At 39.7% G+C, this 18361-nt stretch overlaps 2 protein-coding genes across 2 annotated transcripts in view; one reads left to right on the top strand and one right to left on the bottom strand.

Annotated features, from left to right (window-relative positions):
• Window positions 1-2837, top strand: part of TCP11L1 (t-complex 11 like 1) — a 32116-nt gene extending 29279 nt beyond the window's left edge. The window contains exon 10 of the mRNA XM_070564683.1: window positions 1569-2837. Within this exon, the coding sequence (XP_070420784.1) occupies window positions 1569-1741 (173 nt within the window). The 3' untranslated portion in view covers window positions 1742-2837. The remainder of the gene's footprint in view (window positions 1-1568) is intronic.
• The window catches only part of CSTF3 (cleavage stimulation factor subunit 3), a 67868-nt gene continuing 51473 nt past the window's right edge, over window positions 1967-18361 (bottom strand). The window contains exons 9-21 of the mRNA XM_008524667.2: window positions 17870-17947; window positions 16689-16851; window positions 14438-14547; window positions 13936-14052; window positions 13600-13674; window positions 11772-11915; window positions 11304-11406; window positions 8058-8127; window positions 6603-6798; window positions 4027-4180; window positions 3292-3386; window positions 3087-3147; window positions 1967-2681 (exon numbers count right to left, since the gene is read on the bottom strand). Coding sequence (XP_008522889.1) covers window positions 2479-2681; window positions 3087-3147; window positions 3292-3386; window positions 4027-4180; window positions 6603-6798; window positions 8058-8127; window positions 11304-11406; window positions 11772-11915; window positions 13600-13674; window positions 13936-14052; window positions 14438-14547; window positions 16689-16851; window positions 17870-17947 — 1569 coding nt within the window. The 3' untranslated portion in view covers window positions 1967-2478. The remainder of the gene's footprint in view (window positions 2682-3086; window positions 3148-3291; window positions 3387-4026; window positions 4181-6602; window positions 6799-8057; window positions 8128-11303; window positions 11407-11771; window positions 11916-13599; window positions 13675-13935; window positions 14053-14437; window positions 14548-16688; window positions 16852-17869; window positions 17948-18361) is intronic.

Below are 18361 nucleotides of genomic sequence, written 5' to 3'. Positions count from 1 at the left end.
TGGTACAGTTTGGTTGCTCAGTTTTTATATTTAATAGGTGGCTATACCCTTTTACTTTCCCGAGTGTGGCAACATAAATATAACCTCTTTTAAAATTCAGTGCTCAAGACCAGAGTGTTTGACTAATTTTTGTTTAGGAAAGACTTAGAGTCCTTAAATTTTATCCAGTTGTAGAATCATGGTGGAGGTGCTGTCATTGTTTTATAAAAAGGAAAAATTTGAATATCTTTTGGGAATTTCCCTGGGTCCAGCAATATAGATATATTGGAGTCTATACGTTCTATTTCCAAAAGTAAGATCAGATTTCTGACATCACGCTACTTGTTCAGCTGTGCTTACAAAGGAATTATCAAATATTCAGAATCATTAATAACTAAAAATTCAGGGCTGGCCCCGTGGCTAAGTGGTTAAGTTCACGCACTCTGCTTTGGTGGCCCAGGGTTTCGCTGGTTCGAATCCTGGGCACGGACATTGCACTGCTCATCAAACCAAGCTGAGGTGGCGTCTCACATGCCACCAACTAGAAGGACTCACAACTAAAAACACACAACTATGTACCTGGGGGCTTTGGGATAAAGAGGAAAAATTAAATCTTTAAAAAAAAACCTAAAAATTCATATATATCTTTAGCAGAACATTAGAAAATGTTTTCTTCTAACAAGAAATAATCCTTTTTATGTTTAAAGGTCAGATAATTTCTAGGGGAAAAATATCTTAGAAATAAATGCAGTAGGAGCAATTATAATACACATCATGGCCATGACAGTGCTTCGTAGCACCGTCACCAAGGTGGGTCGGGTGTGTGTCTTCTCTTTATTACAATGCTAAAAAAAAGACTCTTCATGCACATTCACATGGCTTTGTTTTGTTTATGGGAAACGATGACCATTTACAGCTATTTGAAATCATTTTGTCTTCTCCAAAACACTGCTCAAAGATGGCATTTCAGGGACGATTCCATTCCTATTTCACAGTCTATGCTAGACGGCAATACTTGTGCCTTCGGATTGTTTTGTTAATAACCATGACATAAAAAAAGCCACCCAGCTTGAAAATGACACTTGAGAGGATCACAAAATCTGAATTAGAGCCAGCTGACTTTGTTTTGAGGGAATTTTAGCTTCAATGGAAAAATGCAGGGGAGACATGCTTATGACCAACTTATGTAAATATAACCTTGCTACATAAAAATTTATATATGAAAATGATTCAAGATAACCTTTTTTTCATTACAAGAATTTTACAGAAATATTTGAAGCTGATTTTAAAATGTAAAATTCATATTTAATCACGTTTGAATTCAGATTCTAAATTGTGTACGAAAGTTTCCTTATAACCATAATACTTTTCCTTTCTTTTTCCTTCCTTATTTTTATTTATTCTGAATCACAAGCCTTAGATCTCAACTAGTTTTCTGTGTAGTAGTTTTTCTAGAAATGGGTCAATAAGAGGTAATGTTGCTAACAAAGAGCAAAACTTAATTCTTTGGACTTAAGTTGTATAAGTGTTTCCTCACTCTAACTAGGATTTGATTAATTGGCTGTAATTTAATGCTGTTTATGTTTTAGCTCTGAAAGAAATGTTCCTGAGCACTGAGTGCTTTTTGAAATATGTGACAAGACAGCAGGTGGCTAAAGGAATTCCCACAGTTACGCCGCTTTTAAGAGAAATATCTGAAATTTTAAGAAAATATCTCAAATCTGTCCCTGATTTAATGGGGGCAAAATGCATTCATATTTGAGGATTTCTAAAATGTTTAATTTGCCTCTTAAAAATGGATCCCTCATGTTTTCAAATAACAGCAAACAAGCCCAGAGAAGAGCACACAGTCAAATGTGCATGCGGTCAATACAAGATAACTTTTCCTTGTGTCGTTGGCCTGTATTTTAAATGGTATTGGCTGAATAACATAAAATAAGTAGCTATTTTAAATAAATTCTGAATGAAAGCAACAGAAGGAGGATGATGTTTTTGAGATCCTTTTATTTTTTAAAGGATTGTTTTAAAATTTTAAACTACAAAACAGATTCCATACATTCTGCCATAAATAAAAACAAACAATAAGGCAGGACTCTACATAAGCAAACCGAGAAGAGCTGTTTTCAGAAAATGTGATAAAATGCTTTACAATCATCAGCCATCCAGTTTTTAAAATAAAACTGTTGAAAGCTCACAGGTCTTCAAGCGGCACATACAAGACACCCTTGAAGAGGGAACAAAATGTGGTTCTGCCGTTTTGTACTGTTCTCACATTTTTGAAAACCTAATTCTGCTTAGAGCATAGGTCTGTTCCATGTTCTAAAATTCACACAGGTTGGTTTTTTTTTTCTCAAGAACCATATGATAGAGGCACCAATGACAATACAACTTTGTTTCCAAGAAGCTTGTAACAAAGCATCGTCTCTTTTAAACATAGGACTTAAGAGGCAAAAAGGGAATCCTGGGTCCATCCCTCTCAGAGGCGGCCCTGAGCCGGCCTTACCGAATCCGCTTCTGCTGCCGCGCTCTGTAAATGTCATGCACAGGGGGGACCACCGCTCCCTTTTCTTCGTCCTCGTCTGAGTCCTCGTTGGGCCTTTTGACAGCCTTGGTGAGGACTGCGTTGCTTTCCACAGGGCCGTTGCCCTCGACAGCCAGCTCGGGGGCTCCGCCGGTGATGATCCTCACAGCCTCCTCCACGGCTGCGGACACAAAGGAGACGCGCGGCAGGACGTTAGTTAGGCTGCTATGAAAGAACCTGCATGTTCTGTTGTGGAGACTTTCTAATTTCATAGCCTGCCATTAGCAAAGCATGGGATAGTACCACTGATACTAAATAATTAAAGGAAAAGACAAGAGCCGCTGTTTAATTACTTTCATAAGCCAAGTCTGACAGTGGCTTTTACGACATTTCACTTGGTGGAACTGGAACACCAACAAGCCTCTTTGCACCAAAGAGGATCCCTCTTGTGTGGATCACTCCTGGGTTTCACTGCACGTCTGCAGGCTGGCTGGTTTGGGAAACTTCAATGGCGAAGAATAACTCGCTCCTGCCTAGGAGACGACAATGTGAACTCCGCTTTAAAAATGGAGCTTTCATCACTTACTATTTGGTATCTTGCATCTTCGGAAAATTTCCATCAATTCATCCACTTGTACAAAAGGACCCTATTTTGATAGAAATAAATTATAATCCGCAGTAATGTGGCAAGTTAAAATAGCACTACTTTAGATTTCCCACGATATAGGAGAAAAAGCACACAATGACTATAACCCAGAGAGCAGGTGTCTATATGAAAAGAGTGAGCAAACCTGGAAGCAGATAGGAGGCGGGAGGAGCTTCATTAGCACGACGGCCGCAGGCGGCACGGGGAACACTCCCCCCGGGACGGGGTGCAGGCCCGGCGCTGAAAGAGAACAGGAGGCAGCGGTGGACGGAGGCGCCGCACACACGGCAGCGCTCCAGCGGCACCGTGCACGTAAAGGCGCCCCGTGTCCGGGCGGCTTCGCTCCGGCCCGCTGGCCGCCCCTGCTCTTTCCCATTCGCCCCGCTCGTGGAGCCCGCAGGGCAGCCTCGACCCCGGGCCGCCGCGCGGGGACCCCCGGGCCGAGCCAGCCAGCTCTCGTCAGAGGCCGGGGCTGGCCTCACAGGTCGTCCGCTCAGCAATCCGTTCGGTCAGTTAGGCAGCAGCATATTTAATGCCGAGGGCCTTGTTCCCACGGGACCTGGAGGGGCCACTACCCGTCAGCTGTGTGAATGACAGCAAAGCCCACCGCGGAGGGCGCTGCCCCGGGCGCAGGTGCTCCGCACAGGGCAGCGCTCCTGGGAGCTTCCTGGGGTGGAGGTCGTGGAGTCTTCCTTCCCTTTTTTTAGACATTCTTAACTCATGTTGGTTCAAAGATTACAGCCAACTCACTGGTCATAGCGACCTGAAGTCTAATAATTAATCTACAGTTGACAGGTCACATTACTTTGTCCCCACACCTCTGGATTTAAATCAACAAACACACTGAGGTCTTCGAACTGGATCTGAAGTCGTGGCTTACGTGCTAAATGTCGTGGCTGAAATGGAATCATCTGCTGAGTGTCCGGCTTAGGGTACTCTGGTTTTCTGTCCACTTCGTCCTTCAGAACAGGCACTATGGAAGGAGCTACAACTGGGTCTGGAATTATAGCCGCCAGCTTAGCACGGGAGACATCCTGAAAATGCAGAACAGAAGAATCCTAGACCTGAAAAAGGGACTTACAGAGTATAATTGTGCAATTCTACAATCTCGAGGACACTCTGTGAATAACTACTTAAAGTCACAGAAAGAGAGAATGAGAAGAATAAGCAAGAACTTGATGATGGTAAAGATTGTTACATATTCAACAAGTGGAGCCAAAAGTCTCTAAAGACTTGGTGTTTCATAAACTTTCCCCAACCCCAGGTGCAAACATTAGACTCGGTGTAGCCATTTGTAGAAGAGACACAAGCTTTTCTGGGTAAATATATAACACTGGGCACCAGGTAGAGAATGTGGTAATTTGGAAGAAAATTTGAAATTTTAGATACTTTTATGACACCCCCTTCCACCAGAATTAAACATTTATCAGTTTCTTTAAGAAGCTACATTAAGTGAGATCCTGCTTCATGAAAGCTGAAATAAAGTTTATCATCACTTACACTAGTTAGTGAGATTTTGCTAATGAAAAGAAAAATTACTCCTCACATACTGTTACAAGGGAGAAGGAACATTTATTGAGCAGCCACTATTTGCCAGGCAATTTTAGCCATTTATTCCCTCTTTGATGAGGCAAATAGTAACATCTCCATTTTATGGGAGGGACTGAAGCTCAGAGGTTCTGATATTTCCAAGGTCATATAGCTACGAAGTAGAGGCCTCTCTGACCTCGAACCCCTCTCGTCTTCTCAGCACACCAGCAGTGCCCTGCCAGGGCTGAGACGGATCAAAGGGAGTAACGTGGCCACTACTACCCGAGGCCCTACCCCGGAGAAGTTCCTCCACGACAGGCAGCTATGTCACTCCATCTGAAGAGAACCAGCAGAGCCCCTTTGCCACCAGCAAGAGGCATGAGGGCAATTTTACTTCCTCAAAACGTGCTCACGTGCAGCCGGTGACATCAAATGCAGTTGGTGGCAAATCTAAAGGAGCAGACCCACTGGGAATCGCTTTTTCTCTCTTTCCCTCTCTCACGTGTACACTCACAGAAGCACATTAATCCTTCCCAAATAAACAGAAGAGTAGAAACAGAAATACAAGATGGAAAATTCATATCCAAGAAGTAGTTCTACTTGGAAATAGTAAGATCTTTACCCTCATTAACTTCCTTAATTTCCATTGTCATCTTATTTTCATTAGAAATAGCCTTTTCTAATAATTACACATAGTCTTAAATGTCTTTGGCTTTCCATTGAAAAGTAGTTAAACTGGAGGCAGAATCTGCTCATCCCTGAGCAGTAGCCCCTGAGTCCAGAATAGGAATCTGGGAATTGGCGCTTCCATTAACGGAAAGGTCTGAAGTTCAATTATGGGTAATTTCTCTCAAACATTTAATCTGGTTCACACACCAGACCAGTGAGACCCAGGCCAAAAAGAGGGCAGAGAGGAAGTGGAGAATGATGGTCAGGAGCGTCCTCCTGCTGGCTGGCTTAAAAGGACCAACACAGGACTCTCGTGGATATAGCTTCCCCTTCCATCTTTGTTTTTGTTCACAGGACACCGAAAAATCAAGAAATGATAGAATAATGGTCTTCTCAGCAGGGGCTATTTCTGGGAATGCACAAACAATCCTCCCCCTGGGCTGAGCAGGCTCAGGCACCAGCGGTGTTTCCTAATGACTCGGTGTCTCCCCAGAGGAGCTCCGTTCCTAGACAAGCTCATCCCTCAAGGGGTCCACTGAAGGAGTCCTGTTTGGAAGATACAAATCCTTCAAAGAACTTTATGGATTTAACAAGCTGTAACATTTCTTCATTAGATCTACAAAATATGTAACATGAACTACATTTGGTTTAAGATCTGTCAAAACACATTCATCAGTTTTAAGAACTATTACCAAAAACTGTAATACCTAAGATGACATTCAGATTTTCTTTTGTTTTTCTTCCCTCCTCACTGCCTCCATCTGCCCACCAGACATAAGATATAAGGCACTGACAATTTCCGGGAAAGAATGAAACCATTTGTTAAATCTCATTTTAATTCTCATTTTGCTCAGTATTTTGTGTGTGTGTGTGTGAGAGGAAGACTGGCCCTGAGCTAACATCTGTGCCAGTCTTCCTCTATTTGGTATGTGGGTCACTGCCACAGCTGGTGAGTGGTGTAGGTCTGCACCCAGGATACAAACCCACAAACCCTGGGCCGCCAAACTTAACCGCTATGCCACCAGGCTGGCCCCACTGTTAAGTACTTTTGACAGTGAATGTTTCATAGACCCAAGGAAAATCCCTGAACTTTCTTCTTGTTCTCTACAAATCTATTCTAAAGCTACGTTACGTTAATTTCTATTTCAGAGTTTACTTTAGTGTGAAGTTTATCCTTGAACTATTCTAAAATATTCAAAATATTCTAAAATATTCAAAAATAAGGACACTACACACATCTTGATCGTAAGTACATACCTTATAACCAAGTGCTTTTAGTTCACTGGCAGAGCAAGGATACAAGTCCATGAACTTGTATCTGTCTACCAGTAAAGCTGTTTCTTTGCCTTCATACTCTTCTTTGAATGCTGTAAACCGTCTTTTCTCCACTTTGAGTATACTTGCTAGATCACCAATATTACTTTCAAAAGCTAGAAATCGGGCCCAGATTTCTCTGTAAGAAAACACATATAATCAATACTTAATTATTCTGTGTTTGGGGTAGGGAGTCCATTTACAAAAATGCCTTAAGTTCCCTCTCTCCCCTTTTTTTTAATTATAAAAATCTATTTTTTATTATAAAAATTTCCAAACTACAGAAAAATAGAATAGTATAATGAATACCCATTATTAATATTTTTGCCATTTTTGCTTCATCTTGTTTTTGTTTAAGTATTTGAAAGTAAATTATAGACATTATAACACTTCACCCTAAATACTTCTGTATTTAAGCCCTTTTTAGAGTTTTTACTTATTTAGCATACCTTCCTATCCTTTGTGTCAATAAAAGAGATATTTACCCTAGAGAGGGTAAACTCTAGGTGGAAGAGCTGAAAAAGGAACCTAGAAAGATTTCCAATTTCTCCTGAATAATGTGGTTTCACCATTTTGTGGAGTGGCATGAATTATAACAGAATACATTTCTTTACTCAATGTATGAACAAAAATATATTCCAAAATCTACAATGATTGCTCTCTATTTTTTCCCATTAATATGGATCAGTGGGGACAAATTTGTACCTCACCACTGTTCTAACAGCCAAAATTAATGCTGAGACTCTACTTACGTAAATGTCACTACGCACCTTTGTACTAACATAATACACTGAGTGCCTACTGTACACCAGGTATAGGACTGCCACAAACATCCCACACTGGTAGACATTCTTCTTGCTTCATGAGAAAGTAAGGACTGGTGAGGTCATGAAACCTGCCCAAGGGGGTAGCTGGCTGAGCTGGGATCTGAACCCCAGACTCCAGAGCCTTAGGATTCCCACCGCGCACTGCACCGTGTCACTCCTCTGGGGAAGCTGACACTCAGAACCATCAGTCTGCCACATGACGCGTCAAACAAACCTTCAATACGTAAGAGTCTTTGCTCTGAGTAAGGGAGGTAAAAATTTCAGAACTCTTCTCTAATTTGTTCATATCAATTTCTAGGGATATAGTAAAGTAGAAAGATATGTTAAAATATTTGATAATAAATTGCTAATGCATTTCTCAAAACAATTCTAATCAGTACACTATTTTTTTTTTTTAATTTTAAACACATATGAAAGTATTGCTGGCAGACATTTTTGTAAATTAAGCTTCAAGAGGCAAGGGAAATTTCTCCTGAAACTTATTCTCAACAAGCAAGCGTTCATCCCACAGATCACAATCGAGTATTCAAGCCGCCCTTGGAGGCTGACCAAAGAGTTTCACACAGCTTACCCAGACTTCTCAGGAGGAAGGCTTCCAGACGTTAACACTCGTTCAAACAAAACTCGGGTATTGTTGTCCTCTAGAATATTTAAAAAGATTGTAAATATTTAAAAACTTCAGTTTTACAGTTCAACAGTGTTTTTGCACATGCATTATCTCATTTAATCCTCACAAAAATCCTGTGCAGAAAGGTAACTATTATAACACCAATTTTTTTTTCTTTTTGAGGAAGATTAGCCCTGAGCTAACATCTGCCACCAATCCTCCTCTTTTTGCTGAGGAAGACTGGCTCCGAGCTAACATCTGTGCCCATCCTCCTCCACTTTATATGTGGGACGCCTACCACAGCACGGCCTGCCAAGTGGTGCCACGTCTGCATCCGGGATCCGAACCAGCGAATCCCGGGCCGCCAAAGCAGAACATGCGCACTTAACTGCTGCACCACCGGGCCAGCCCCTATAACACCAATTTTTATAGATGAAGAAACTTGAGGTTCACAAGCATTCAGTGAGTTGTTCACTGACTGAGTAATAGCGCTCTCTCTAGAAGCCTGCCTAGAGTTCAGCTCTCTTCTATAGAATACTGCAGCTGTAAAGGCCAACAATTTGTAACTGTGTGCTATCTGAACATAATTTGCCTCTAAAGAATAATGAAAAGTACATGTCTGCTGACATTAGAAGCGTCAGACTCCTGGTACTTTTAAATACACCGAATGTGAAGGATGGCAAGCTGCAATTTATATAGAGCTGGCCTTCTCACTTGGCAGCACCAAGACTACTCTGTACGTAACTATTTTAAACTCTCATAGAGGTATGGTAATATCTAGATTGGTAGATAAATATGCAAGTAGCAAGTGAATTAAGAATGGCACCAGAGGTAGACTGAAATTTGAGTCTTGGAAGGCCCTCTGTAGCTGGAAGGGGAAAAATAACACTTCTTGCTAAGCTCTAAAGGATCTAGTAAAGTTTAAGAATCCAGCAGTAAACTTACTAACAATCATTGAATTGTATGTTTAAAATGGATGCATTTATGGGATATAAATTATACCTCAACAGAGTTGTTTACAAAAACATCCAGCAGAATGGTTGATTTGTATTGCCTCAGGGTAGTTATACAGTTTTACTACACGTCCAAATGCAAAGTAAAACAAGAGATTAAACGTACTGAACCAAAGAAGATGGCACCACATTCACGGCTTTCATCTTCAACTTAACATACTGTACTTTAAAAAATGTTAAGTAAATCTTACATTTTATTCCTTTTGCTTTATTCCAAGCTTTGCTCCAGACCTTTTTTACCATTCCACACAACCTTCCACTGCCTGTTACATGCTATGCTCTCTGCCTGGAATGCATTTTCCTGTTTCGTTACCTGGCTAACTACCGTTCACCCTTCAAGGCCCACCTCACGTCCCCTTCTCTACGACACCCTCTAGAACAGCTCTGTCTAACAGAAACACAATGCAAGCCACGTATGTAATTTAAATTTTCTGCTAGCCACATTGAAAAGAGTAAAAACAGGTAAAATTAATTATAACATTTTATTTATTCTAATACATCTAAATTATTATCATTGCAACATGTAATCAATATGAAAAATTATTAAGATATTTTACATTCCCTTTTGCACTAACTCTTTGAAATCTGCTATGTACTTTACACTTACACCACATCTCATTTTCGCCTAGCCATCTTTCAAGTGCTCAACGCTTAGTAGTCTCGTGGCTACAGTAATAGCACAGCACAGCTCTAGAACTTAAATTACACTCTCCTCTCTGCACTTCCAAAGTACTTCACTCAGGGCTCTACTATAGCATTTAGCACATTTTTTTCATGATTGCCATCATCATAATAAACAGTTAACATTTATAGAATTTATAGAATTATGGAATTACCACATTCCATATATAAATCAAACACATGCAAAAACTCATTTAATCCTCTCAACAATCCTATGAAAGGTACTCTTATTATGACCATTCTGCAGAGGAGAAATCTGAAACGAGATTATACACCTAGCCCCAGAACTCACGCTACAATTAAGCACCAAGTGGCGATGCAGTCATGTTTGCACAGCTGACTCCCCCGTGCGAATGCTCTAAGGGGAAGAAAGGAGTCCTAGCTACCTTTGCACTCCCAAGCCCCAGGAACCAGACGGTACTGAATAAATGATGGATAGATGGGTAGACAGATGAGCAAATGAACAAACCATGCAAGACACTGATTTTGTAAGACAATGCTGAGATCAGACATCATCCTCATTTGTAGAGTAGCAAATATTATAATACTAGCAACTATTCTAAAAAGTCAAGCAAAATAATTGAAAATTGGTGAGAAACATTAATTTCACACAAGAAAATTTCTTTTTAATTAAAGGCTCCACTGTCTCACTTTTTGGAGATGTCTTTTTCCAGACTGTAGAATCAGTAAGCTAAAATATAAAATCGTATTTAAGTTTTATTCTTTTCTACTATTTAGATATATAAAATGCTCTATTTTTCTAAAATACCATAAGAATCATTGATATATACCTGTCATATTTAATTCTATAATCATTTACATGGCACATAATTGTATATTTCTTTCTTAAACCAATTTTTATACCAGATCATTTTTAGTCAAGGAATTACACACCCTGTACTGTGGATAGCTAGACTAAATGAGACCGACACATATGTGCACATGTGCTGTGTATATGAACCCCTAGTTCAAGGGCCTGGTCCAAGGCAGGAACTCAGTAAAGGATGGCCATTGTGATTATTATAACATAATAGGGAAGTAAAAATAAAGATGCTCATAATGTTTCTTTTTGATATCTCTTCCCCAGTAGCCTCAAAGCATTTTACTTTACTACTTGGGCATCTTTGAGTTTTGGTGGCTAGAGATTTTTGTTAACTGTTTCCCCTGACCCCCAGGAAACAGGAGGTGACTTGCCCAGAGTTACCAGAGATGAGCATGAATAACTGTGTGTCTCAACCTCTGAATTTGCGCATTTATCCTACTACCGATAGCACTTTACTGATGATATGTTAAAGACCATTCTGCAGTCAAAAGGCATCTACCATTACCCAATAAACACAAATTCATGGTTGATAGACCCTAAATATTTCTTGAGTGCCTATCAAATGCCTGGTTCTGGTGTGATGACAGAATTATAACATCTTCAAGGAGGAAAAAAACCCAGCAACATTAATTTCAGAGAATGACATTGATGGTTAAATATTAAGTAACAATTACAGATCCAGAATCTGCTTACCATTGAGGTGAGAAAGATAGTCAATATAGGCCAGGACATATTCTGGAATGTCTCCATATTTCTTTAGCCCCAGCTCAAAAATCTTAAAGGCAACAGATTTGTCCTAAAAGTAAAGAGAGGAAAGTACTGATTTCCAGATACTCAAAAGAATATTAAAACCAAACCTAAATATGACAAGGAACTTTAAGAACTAAAATGGAAATTAAAATCATGCTAAGTAGAAACTGCTGAGCTAAAAACCATTCAAGGGGGTTTAGATTCAGAAATACGGAGTTTAACAAGGCGTAAATTAGCCGGCATAGGGATTCAGACGATGCTCCATGTAACTTTACACAGATACACTTAGACTTCTCTTCTGATATGGAGCAATTAAAGCTTAATGACAGAAACCAGGACTACCTTTCTTTTCATGAATGTAGCTCAGACGAAGAAAATTATTCTATTTTTATATTGTATTTCAGTACTTACCTTACTACAGTAATATTCCATGAGTGCTGCAGTAACATAGACATGGTGGCGGGTTCTGGCATCTTCTCTTGCTTTTTTAAATATCATTCTTCCAGATTTGATACCTTCTGCTCTCCTTGCAAATTTCATATATTGGATATACACCTATGCAAAAAAATTATTTTTCTACAGATTAGGCAGAATGTGATCCCTGTAGCATCCAACACAGGCTCATCTTATTCCTATCCTAAAATGTTCCTGTACCCAAGAAATCAGAAAGTAAGATTATAGATATTACACTATTTATCTGCAATACAGCTTTTTGCTTGTATTAAAGATACTTGCAACTTAATTTTTTTAAATTGACATATCATTCACATATCACAAAATTCACCCTTTAAAGTATACAATTCAATGGTTTTTAGTATATTCACAAGGTTGTGCAATCATCACCACTATCTAATTCCAGAACATGCAAATTAAATTTTAAAAGGGGATTAAAAGTGAAATTACTGGAAAACACTCCATTAATGAATGTCAACACCTGGAAAACTCAAGGTTTGGTCTAATATAAGCATGTTTAACAATCTAACTTCACATTTTCTTCTTCTTTTTTTTTTTTGAGGAAGATCAGCCCTGAGCTAACTGCTGCCAATCCTCCTCTTTTTGCTGAGGAAGACTGGCCCTGAGCTAACATCCGTGCCCATCTTCCTGTACTTCATATGTGGGACGCCTACCACAGCATGGCGTGCCATGCGGTGCCATGTCCGCACCTGGGATCCAAACGGGCGAACCCCAGGCCACTGAAGTGGAATGTGCGAACTTAACCGCTGCGCCACTTGGCGGGCCCCTAACTTCACATTTTCTTAGTTCATTGCCTTAAAAGCCTACTACTTGATTTTCCAAAGACCAAATAATATCACATTATTGATACACGATTTACGAGCCATTTTATACTCAGCACCCGCCGAGTGTCCAGCACATGGAGAGGATGCAATAGTTTTTCAGTGAACAAATGTCTCTGGACTATGAGTAGGGTCCTGATTTGCCCAGTTGTGATGTGAAACTGTGTTACCCAGTTTTGACAGACAGGATGGATGGATGAACGAACTGGGTTCCTGGAGGAAAGGAATTTTATCTAACTTTTCATTCTACTGCAGGAATCCAGCACAGCGCATAGCACAGAGTGGTTTGCAAAATTAACTTTAAAATAACTAATAAATGCAAGCAATCTGCAGTGGAATCCCAAGATAAACAAACAAAAAAGCAGTATAGCTGTTGTTGACTTGAGGCACAGGGTCTAGACCCCACACAATGGCCTGTACTCTTCCCCTCCCACTTGAAAATCTCCACTGCACTATGAAGAAATTTAGGGCTTCCAAAACCACTATTACAGGGCAGAATTAGGGGCAAAGTGAGTTCCTGTCCAATCTCTTCCCAGGATGTTGGTCTCTCCTGCCTCCCTTTATTTAAAAAGAAATATTTATTAAGCAACAGTTATGTGGCATAAATGGCTATAAACTATTATCCTGAGGAAAATGTTAGACCAAGCCCCACTGTATCTGTTTGATACTGCTGCATTTAAAATCGAGCAGACAACAGGGCAGTAATTGCCAGGAGTTGGGAGAGAGGGAAGGGATGACTGCAAAGGGTCACATGATGGAATTTTTGTGCGGTGATTGAAGTGTTTTGTATCTTAATTGTGATGGTAGTCCCATGACTTGATGCCATTGGTCAAAATTCATAGAACTATACAACAAAAACAGTGAATTTTACTGTATGTAAATTAATTCTTTTTGTTGTTAAAGCAGACTACAAAGGTGGAAAAGAGATTTGTAAAGTTGCTCACCAAGGTGGGGTCAATATCCTCAATTGCCAGAAGTCTGTTATATATACTGTGAACTTTCTCATACTTCATGCGACTCTAAGGTGGTAGAGAAGAAGCGGAGATAAAGAGACACTCATAAGCAAGCAGGATGTGAGCTCTGAGGAATCCAGAGGCTGCACCCCACAATGGCATCTGCTTTGAACATAAATATATAATGAGCTAAGGACTAATAACAGTTCATTTTGCATCACCTCCATCTACCAAAAATATTATGCCTGGCAAAGAAGCAACCAGAAAAAAATTCAGTCCTGCAGTAAAAAATCCAATTATAAGAAAGTTCTAGATATTTTTACTCACCTCTTCATAATCTGCGTATGCAAAATAAAGAAGCATATTCTTCTTTAATAAAGTGCTTATGGCTCTTTCATATATATTAGCAGCTTCATCACTAAATAATTTGGCATTATTCATATCCTAGGAGAAAAAACAAGAAGAGGTCACTCTCAATAATTTTAATATAGCTGAAAGAGAATAAAATATACCTACATATATACATACAGACACATGCATTTCTGGATTCTAAAAAAAATTTCAAAGACTTCTTCCACTATTTTAACAGAAGAATCATACAAGTAATACAAGTACTCTAAATGATTCATCACTTTAATACATTAAAAAACAGCTATTGTATTTTATTCTAAGTAGTCTAATCATATAGGAGTGTCACTAAGATTCATAGTGACATAAGATTAAAAGTTTCAACACTTAAACTTTATTACCAAAATACGGTGTTATATTTTTCGCAAATTATTGCCATAAAAAACCATGAAAAGACTGACAGGGGAAAAGGAGCACTCACCCCCTTCTCTGCGAGCAGCTTACTTGACTGCTCAAGATACTGGGCGGCTTCATACCAAATATCAGGGTGATGGCCCAGCACAAGCAGGCACTGTTCATAAGCAAACATAACTAAAGGAAGACATCCACAACACTCAATTAAAATAAATATCATTTACAAAACTGTCAATACAGGTACCACAGTGAAAATATTAGGCTAACACAAGATCCTCAACAATGAATGGTAATTAGAAATAAAAAGCTTTAGTGATTGCTGGCACCATCAACCACCCAAGCCCCATCCATCCATCATTTATAAATTAATATTTATTGAGCACCAACTACATGCTAGGGAATGTGAAAGACCTTGTGACTACATCAGTGAATAAGACTTCCTATACTCCAGGAGTCTGCAGTATACTGGGAAGACCGATATGAAGAAAGCAATTATAAAAAATAAGTATTATGACAAGGAAAGCACAGCGTACTCTTGAAGCTTACAGCAGCAGGACTGAACATAGTTGAGGGACTCAAGAAAGGCTTCACTAAGGAATTGACATCTAAAGCAGAATCTGAGAAGGGAGAGAAGCTGGTCAGATGAGAGAGTAAGTGGAGTGCAGGAAGGATAGGAGTAGACACAAAATAGTGTAGGCAAAGGAAACGGTATCTGCAAAGGACTATAGGTGAGGGAGAAAGGCACAATTGAGGGATTTTTAAAAGCTCCAAATACTAGTTCTGGCAGTGGCAGAGTAGTTTGTATCAGACTAACTCTCCTGAAAATAAAAATCATAAACTAAAAAATACAAAAAGCAACTATAATGCATCAGAGAATGACCAAAAGAAACAGAAACCAAAGAGGACTGAGCCCTGAAAACATCGGAACCACACTGGGTAAGATCCATACTTAACACGGCTTTTCCCCTCTAGGGCACACCCCTGTGTGTACCGTTCTGGGATAGCTAGAACTCAAGTCAAATGCTGAGCTCTTACTGGCTTGAGGCAAGTAACATGGAATTCTGGGCTGTGAGAGAAGCTGGAAATTAAGGGGGAAAATTCTGAAAAAAGGGGGAGCCATAGAGGGTGGAGCCTGAAAATGTGGGCATGAATGCCCTCAAATCATTAGCTGACCCCTAAAATATACACACACAGGAAATGCAAAGAGCTCAAGTGGAAAGCAAAAGTGAAGACTGAAAGAGCTGAATAGATGGCTCAGTGGGTGCCCAGTGTAAGCGAAACCAAGTTTAGAATCTGAGTCCCATCAAGTAAGAGGGTCTGGGTAAACACCTTAAATTTTCTATTATGTCTTGGGAGTAAAGACTATGTCCCAGGACTAAGAGATTTACTCCGACATTAAGGGCAAAACTAAAACAGACCCATCCTAACAGTGTAAAACCAAGCCTTGGGCCAGCCCAGTGACGAAACGGTTAAGGGCACATGTTCCGCTTTGGCAGCCCGGGCTTCGCCGGTTTGAATCCCGGGTGTGGACATGGCACTGCTAGGCAAGCCATGCTGTGGTAGGTGTTCCACATGTAAAGTAGAGGAAGATGGGCTCCGATGTTAGCTCAGGGCCAGTCTTCCTCAGCAAAAAAAGGAGGATTGGCAGCAGATGTTAGCTCAGGGCTGATCTTCCTCAAAAAATAAATAAATAAATAAATAAAAACCAAGCCTCCGCAAGTCCAGGTGACCTGCCAGTAATTTAATTCTCTGCTAAAATAAAACTCCACTTTCTTCAGAGGAAGATGACAGAATCCAGCCTTTAAAAAGTATCACTTGTACATCTGTACACTGTCCAAAAGAAAATTTTTAAATGTCTAGACTTGTAACAAAACAGGAAAATATGACCCATAGTTGAGAGAAATAGCCCAGATGCTAGAATTAGCGACAAGGATTTATAACTACTGTTACAAATATTTTCAAGGATATAAAGAAAAAGATGGTAATGGACATGGATTCTCAACAGAGAAACGGAAACTACAAAAAGGAAAATATAAAAAAGGAACTATACGAAATACAAAAATTTCTAGAATGCAAATTTACAGAACTGAAACGTATAATCTCTGAAATGAAGAATTCACTGGATGGGCTTAACAGCAGACTGGATATGATAAAACAAAGGTGAGTGAACACGGAGATAGATCAATAGAAATTATTGAATCTGAAGAACATAGAGAAAAAAAGACTACAGGTGAAAAACAGCCTCAGTAACCTATGGGATAACGTCAAGTAGCCTAACATACATGTAACTGGAGTCCCAGGAAGGTTAATCTTGTTACCTCTTTTTGTTATAAGGGTCTGATCTTCTGTACGAAGAGGGTTGCTCTTTTCCCACTGTATGTATTTCTTCCACATATCTACCTGCTGAGCTTCTTGAGGAGTATTCTGAGGAGGCACTGAGGGAGCATTGCGGTCCAAACCTTTCATTACTGTCTCATATTCCTAGACAAGAAGCATTTAGAATTCTGTGAGGAGTCTAGGAACAACTCTGATACACAGGATGGAGGTGATCAGTTTGGAATACTTTGCTCAAAATGCCTATTTTTTCCAAAGACCATTTTGTTAATATAATCTAAAATATTTAAGAGCAAGGAGAAAAATAACAGAGAATTACTCAGCCAAGAGCAGGTTCCCAGGACTGAGTGAACAGAACACGCCTGGGCCCTCTGCAGGTGATCTAGAAGGTCACTCTCCAGGACAGAGGAGTCGACAGATCAACATGACTGATGATCTGGTGGCATCATTACTGCCACTTTGGAGAAACTATGCGTCTTTTTAAATTTCAGTAGTTTGTATTACGAGGCTATTTTCCCTAACTTTTAACAGTGTAAATGAATGGAGAGTTGCGCACGTAAGACAAACATCTGTCCCTGAGAGCTGTGTATCAGACCACAGAGGAGTACAGCACTCAGACATCTGTGAGCAGACAGGAGGGAAGGATAAGAACGACTTCCTCAGTTCTAGGTGGGATCTTGTCTCTACAACCTTTGTGTCTGTATTTTAAAAATAATTTCTTCCAAACATGATTTATTCTATTTTGTCCTTTAACGTATCCGTAAAGAGGTATTTCATTTCAAATATATCATCTGCTCAGACAATGCAATTAATTGTCATTAATTAAGATTGCTAATGATTGAAAAGATCAAGAGTGATACCGGATAGAAAAAGCTCTTATGTAAGTAACATACTCATAATAATGATTAAAATAAGTGGCCTGGGGGCCGGCCCCGTGGCCAAGTGCTTGGGTTCGTGCACTCTGCTTCAGCGGCCTGGGGTTTCGCCAGTTCGGATCCTGGGCACGGACATGGCACTGCTCATCAGGCCATGCTGAGGCAGCGTCCCACATGCCACAGCTAGAAGGACCCACAGCTAAAAATACACAACTATGTGCCGGGGGACTTTGGGGAGAAAAAGGAAAAATAAAATCTTTTAAAATAAGTGGCCTGATGGAATTCCATACCTTAGCTACACGTCTAGCATTCATGTAATCTCTACTCCGATCTTCAATCATTTTTTTAGCTAAATGAATATTAATACCCTAAAAAAAAGAAAAATGTATATTATTTTAAAATTAACTATATTTTAATATTAGCACAATACATTTAATTTATTCATTTACTAAATTACTTTAAGTTTTTTATTTTAAAAGATTTTTTGGCTGGTAGAATAAAAGTTCAATCACATTCTATGCTTCAGAGATCAAGCAGGATCTGCTTACGTCTGTTATGAGCTGGTGGTAAGTGTCCACACATCAGGAATTTCTAAAGACAGGCCATGATTTGGAAAGAGTCAATTCCACTAATAAAGAATGATGTGCAGATTCATCTGGGTGAACAGCCATAGCTTAGCTCTAAAAGCCGGTTTTTAACTGGGTCTGTGTAACTTTAAAAATAAGCACAGAGGTACCAAGGAGACGTAAACATTCACTCATGCTGAGCAGTTCTCAAAGTGT

Source organism: Equus przewalskii, chromosome 11, assembly GCF_037783145.1.
Source record: "Equus przewalskii isolate Varuska chromosome 11, EquPr2, whole genome shotgun sequence".
Classification (NCBI taxonomy): domain Eukaryota; kingdom Metazoa; phylum Chordata; class Mammalia; order Perissodactyla; family Equidae; genus Equus; species Equus przewalskii.
This window is presented reverse-complemented; position numbering and strand designations above follow the sequence as displayed.